Raw genomic sequence first — 6,747 nt, 5'->3', positions numbered from 1 at the left:
CCACTTTATCGATATCTCTTTCTTTCCTTTGCAAACATAATCAATCATCCATGTGAACCACTGACATTTCAAACAATATTGTTCGGAATATATCTGTAACGTTTAATTTGAAAAAAGACTAGAGCATTCTGTTCATAAATTAGGTAGTTTTTCTTTTTTTAAATTCTACCCAAAACATTTTTCATTATCAGTTATTGGTCAATCATAATTATTATGGTCATTGTCTTGAAATACATAACTAATTCAGCTCAGCTTGGCAGCGAAAGAAATGAGCATAAGGCCACTTTCATCTTCAAAATGGTAGTTATTTGCCTTTAAAGCAATACATTAAGTATAAAAATAATGTAATTTTTTTTCAAAGCAGCCGATGATTTCACTGATATTAATTTATTTTGAAGAGACAGAGAGAGAGAGAGAAAAAAAAAAACAAATGGAGACCGACACGGCAAACCAACAGGAAATGATGCTTACAAGCAATGTAAATGCGGATACGGAAAGTAAAAAGATTGTAAAGAAGTCTTATCCGAATGACGATTGAGTGTTTTGCTCCCGGATGGAAGTATTGACTATTCTCTTTGTTAGTTCACATACTGTGACCCAACGCATGATAATATATACATGTACATCTCCTATTAAATGTTAGACTATGTCGTATCGTCAAATTTGTCAGCCTACGAGTGTACATGTAGGTATACTCTCTCATCTTAAACCATATATTCTTATAAGGTATCCACTGAAGTTTTTTATTTTAAATGAAGAAACTGGGAATACTTTTTCAAGATTAATGTTTCATTAGATGTAGGTCTGAGCTAATTACTTATTCATACGATTTCAGATAAATTGCTCACTATGTTTTTCCGTAATAATGAAACTGATTGTGAAAAATTACCCAAAATTGAAAAGCGTTAAAATTCGAATCATGCGAAGTATAACACAAAAATATGATTTTCAATATCTTTCCATCTGTTGTTGTAAGTGCCCCAACCGATCAATGTAAGAAAAATTTAGATTTTATTTTGGACCTAAGTGTAGTTCCTTATGTACTTCATTGCATGCGTATGTCCTACGCCTCACGCACATGCCCGAATCGACATGATCCTGACACGTATCAATATATTTTAAAGCCAGTTTAGTGAAAATCATCATGTTTTGATTTCTGTTTTTTTTCGACGTTTCATTAAAATTCTTAATAAAAGAAACTTATAATTTTAACAATTTGATGAAATAAAACTTTAAAAAATGTTTATATTTTTTGCGCCCGAATCCTTATCATTTGAAAACGTTGGCACAAAATAAAGCACTCAGTTTGTCGAATATTTAATATGGTTTTGAAACAATGTAGTTGTTATACATGAATTCGCCTGGAAAAAGTCAAGTTACTTTTTAAAGCTTTTTTAAGAATTAATCTTCACTAACTTGTTAACACTTATTGCAGAATTCAATAAATAAATAAATTTCATTCACTATGTTTATATGTTATTGTATTGTAAAACTGACAAAAGAGTTTGCATTTTGATAAGCTGTCTATTTATTTTTATTCTTTCATCGTGTCCCCTGATACGTCTTTACATTTTCATAAATGAAATTGATTATCATCGTCATCATCATCAGTTATTTCATTTATTTTGTATAGCTCTTGATAAAACAGATTTTGCGCAAGCAGAAGCCTTTTATTGCATAGGAATGATTTTGTCTTTTGCAACATTGATAAAATGTTATCAACACAACCGGAAAGTTGCCAGGGGCATAAATGATTAATTTCCTTTCAGAACATGGGATTTTCTTCTAATTTTGTCAAGCCTCTCAGGTATATTGCCTTTTGCATGTTAAAAGCTGCGTTCTGTAATTTGTTCTTTTATATATACCGTAGAATCTCACACAGTCTCATGTTCTCAGCCTTGTAATACATGTAGAACCTTTACAGTATAAGTAAATGACTTACCTATCTATCTGGTCCGGATGTACTAACATGCCTGTCTTATGAACGGATTAGTTTCACCTATTCAATGTTGCCTACAATGACTGCTTCTAGAGGAATCAACCAGAATCACAGCTAATCAATGTAATCAAACAAATACTCACGTACTCAACCTATCCTATCTCTAAGGTCCGTGAGTACTACATAAATTATAGTATATATAGTTTCATGATATTTTTTTAATTAATTTTAGTGATAAGTTCAATCAAAACGAAATTATGCCAGCTAAAGGTACCCACATTTTCACTCGCATTCGACCGGTGTTGACAATATTGATATTTTCCAGCGCTTTTAACCAAGTTATAATTTTCTCACTTCTCAGTCGAATGAATAGCATTATAATTACATAAACACTGAAACAAAAGTATCCCCCAATCCAAGTACCATAAAAAACATATGCACTTCCAGAATTTTAATGTATCTTATTTTTTTTTCATTTCAGCTGTACTTGTTTTAATCCCGTCGGTATGTTTAATTGGGAGATTAAGCCACTCCCTCTGTATCTCTGTTTAGTGGAAGAGTTATTGCTTGATTTAGCGGGACAGTGTTGACATTGACTGCCTGCTATGTCAATGTTTTATGATGTCTAGCTCTACCCGTAATATGTATAAGTGTGATGATACAAATGAGCCTGTGTAAACAATATCTTCGCCTAGTGTAAGCAGCATTGCCAGCGGCTGTGTCTAAAACAACTCATCTGTTGCTCCTGGTCGTCCAAAATTGTTTCAAGTTACATCTTTGCACTCATATAGAACTAGTAACGACACTTGCCTGGGGTATTGCTACCAAATAGTTTATCAGCCAAATTTGTTTAAATAACTGAGCCTATGTTTATTATAGTTGTTCATCTACTATAATAGCAAATACGTATTTTGTTGATCTTCAGAACTTTAAATTGTAGTTATATTCCATAAAGTGTTTGTAAATACATCGTAGAGATTTCACTTAATTGTTTGGCAAGTACGTTGTCAATTACTGACATTGCTATTTTAAGCAAGAATAGATGTAGACATGTATTGCATAAAGGTCGAGGAACTTAATATTCAGGATGATTTCGACATAGATTAATGTCTGATTACATAAATAAACGTTTTCCAAGCCTTCAATTCTACGGCTTCATAAAAAGAACACGAAAGTACGATACTTTCGCTCTTTTAACGTATGGACAATAAGAGCTGTTTCTATTTGATACCGATCGTTATTCTTATTAATTATTTTCAGCTTGTTTTGCTACAAACAGATATATTAATATATACATTTATGTTAAAGTTCTACATTTACCTAAAGTTTGAAAAGAATCAAAATATAAATATATTTTCCTCAAACCCTTAAGAAAGGTAAAAACAGAATCCCAAACAACAAAATTGAACATGTTGCAGGCTCTGTTATATTGAGCCTGTTCATGGACGGTACTGGTAAATGCAAGTTACCGTCCAAGCCCCTAATCACCGGCTCAAACAGAATTCAACATTTAAACATGAAAATGGTGCAATTCTGAATTTAGAAATATCCGCTGATGAGATCATAAGGTTGATATCATGGGACCTTTAATGTGACACGTTCGTGCCATTCCATTAAAAGTGGCGTATGGTCCCCATGTTAAAGAAAGTGTGCACCCTAAACGAGAAAACAATGGGCCAAACTAAACACAATGGAATATGTTAAGGGGATAAGAGATTATGAAGACTGTATATAACAAATAAAAAATCATATGACAAATTAAAAAAGCAGGCAACATATCCTTAGGGTGGTTATAAAGTATTCAAGTTGGAATACTGGAACCGTCCAAGTTAAAAAGGTAAAGTAGAAGAAACTAAAACACCAAAAACATGTACACACAACAACACGGTTATGCTAAACGATCTTCAAGAATCGAACATAATTATTATATTTGTTTTTGATTTAGCATTTCCTTTAACATAATACGGCGAAAGAACACAAAACCTAAAATTGAATGTTAACTAATTGTACAAAATACAAATAATGGTTTTAATCATATGTTATTATTCATTTCAAGTGAAGTAAATTAATTCTAAAACACTATACTCTGTAATAGTAAATATAACTTGAGCCGTAAGAGCTTTTAAATCGGATTTCTTTTACGATTTTGAGCAAGAACATTTTCTGGCGTATGCTAGGGTAATATACTAGATTTGCCCGCCTTTTCACTTTATCCCATAAACATAATACATTATCAAAAATGTCATAACAAATTCATTTTGAATATGTATTTGGATAGAGCACTTAAAGTCACGTTGTACAGGTTCCTAGTTTTACAATGAACCGAGATATTAACATTCGATTATTAATTTATTATTATAAGAATGGCTAGTTGATTCCTTACAAGTAACGTGTATTATATAATTATACCTGTACATCTATGTTATTCAGTAGGTAACTGTTCCGTATTAACCACTTGAGTTTCTCCCGAAGCACTGCTTAAGGATATGTCTTTGTGAAAGGATTTATTTCCTCATTAGATATGAAAACCAACAATTTATAAAATCACTATTATAGTAAATCAAAAAGTATGACATTCATATCATGTTGTTGAGCAAAATATTATATAGCTTTTTTAAAACATATTGATAATAATATTTAAATTCAACATAAATTATTTTATTGCTTAACTGCGTTTTTACCTTTAAGACTCGCTGGTACTTTTAATCAACATATATTAGTTAAATTGTGTAGCACATATGTAGCGGTATTGATTGTTGTAGTAAAGTTTAAAAAAAATATCAACACATTGCCTGATCATGTATTGAACATCTGCTTTTGTAATTTATTTCTGGTTTCAAATATTCAAAAGTAGGATAACACACCCCTCTTCACAAAAACACACAAGATACTTCATATCAATGAGGTAAGCTAAATTGAAATTTATATTAAAGTCCTTCATTTTTATTATATTTGCTGATAAACGTAAATTACGTTAATCTTAAAGAATAAATAAAATAAAATGTCTTTTATGGCAAGTTTTGTTTACGTTGTGATAAAGGTTAAATTTGGCATAATATATTTAGTATCAAGGAATATATCAGAAAAATGTACTTAATTCACTTGGACACAGATATAAGATCAGACAGTCACAGTTGTTTTTGAATAAAATCGCTTGGATTGTTTGGTAAAATTCAATTCATTAAGTTTAAAAAAAATAATCAATTAATTTTTAAATATTAATCTTACTACAATATTTCTAATTTGGTGCATAAGTTATTTTAATTTTACCTTGCTAATAACATGCACTCTTATACACATTCGAAAAATATTTAATATTCATTTTATTTATAAAAAAATATCGATTTAGATACAACATTTGACATTTGTTTTAGTCAAAAGATATACACATTTTTGTAGATTTTCAAATGGATAGATACATAAGAAAACTTATAGTTGTTGGGGAAAATGGAAACGGGAAAAGCTCAACATGCAACACACTTCTTGAAAAAGAGATATTTGTCGGAGCGAATAGAGCACGCACCGCTCGATGTGAAACCTGCTTTATCCATATGGGGTCAGTTAATGTTTGGCTGGTGGATTCTCCAGGGATGTTTGAGCCAAACAGTGTCCTTGCAGAGCGTGCATTGGAAATACAAAATGCAGTTACAGAGTGTAAAGAGCCTCACGCTTTTTTAATTGTGTTTAAAGCAGACGCACAGACGGACGAACGTATAATGCAAACTGTTGACATGCTTCGTCTTATCTTTGGACAACAGGTCATGAAACACGCAATTATTGTAATAACGAATGCAGCTAGGTTCAGGTCTGACGCAGATTTTCAGAAATTCTACCAGAATGGTAAACTAAAGGAAATAGTCAAAATGTGTAAAGGGAGGATTGTTAAATTAGAAAATATAAGATGCTCACCTGAGAGAAAGAAAGACATGGTTGATGATATATTTGCGGTAGTTGATAAAGTATCAAGAATGGGAAAACATTGTTTTAGAAACAGTGACTTGGATTGTCATAAGCAAATGCTAGAACAGCATTTAGTGCAGGTAGATGCTTCAAAGCCGATAAATGAGCAAATAGAATTGATGAAAAAACGTCTTCGGGAGCAACTTCCATTGCAACAAGGTGAAAGTGGTTACTATGATGTAGTAGATGGTCACTGACCCTAAGCATATCTAAAGTTTCTATGTTGCTACATGTACAAAGATTTTACCGCTTCTTATCTGAACATTTTAATTTCTAGCTCAAAGATCAGTACCGGAAATGAGAAACAGATGTAAAAAAAGATGCATAGTATAGCATGAATAGATGTGGTAATTGTTATTTATCTTCACGTGTATACGCGTACCTTTATATATAATGATACGCTCTAACAAGTGTATTTACTTAGTAGAAAGTGTTGTAACTTTCATGTGTCGATTATATTAGCATTACTTTATGTTTTTGTTTTCATATGAATGTTTGACTTCAGTTTATTGTATGAACTATACGTCAATTGTTACAACGTTTTGTTTATATCTCGGAGGTGTATCCATTTAGCCGATATTCCTGGACAACTAAATTTCCACTAATCTCACATATTTCCTCGGACACATGCCTGTTAGACTTAATGTCCACAATCAATTGTCACGGAGAAATGACCCCGAGGAAAGAACAAGGACCCCTTGATTACTTATCCGGAGCTATTTCTTTTGCGCTAAGCGGGCGGACTTTGCCTTTAATGTTCATTGGACAATTATAGTTGAGTTGTATAAGAAACAGTTACTTCTGATTAAGTTGAGCAATATACACTGCTCCCTGGCGAACGCAGTAAG

The 6,747-nt window shown here is 32.0% G+C and overlaps 1 protein-coding gene across 1 annotated transcript; it reads left to right on the top strand.

The window, feature by feature from the left end:
* The first annotated feature begins 5,346 nt into the window (after positions 1-5,346).
* On the top strand, positions 5,347-6,096 carry LOC132747037 (GTPase IMAP family member 8-like). The gene has a single exon (XM_060736347.1). The coding sequence runs from the start codon at positions 5,347-5,349 to the stop codon at positions 6,094-6,096; it is 750 nt and encodes a 249-aa protein (XP_060592330.1).
* Positions 6,097-6,747: the final 651 nt, after the last annotated feature.

This window comes from Ruditapes philippinarum, unplaced genomic scaffold (assembly GCF_026571515.1).
Source record: "Ruditapes philippinarum isolate M1 unplaced genomic scaffold, ASM2657151v2 ctg1285_1_1_1_1, whole genome shotgun sequence".
NCBI classification, from domain to species: Eukaryota; Metazoa; Mollusca; class Bivalvia; order Venerida; family Veneridae; genus Ruditapes; species Ruditapes philippinarum.
Note: the sequence above shows the minus strand (reverse complement) of the source record. Positions and strands in the feature narration are given on the sequence as shown.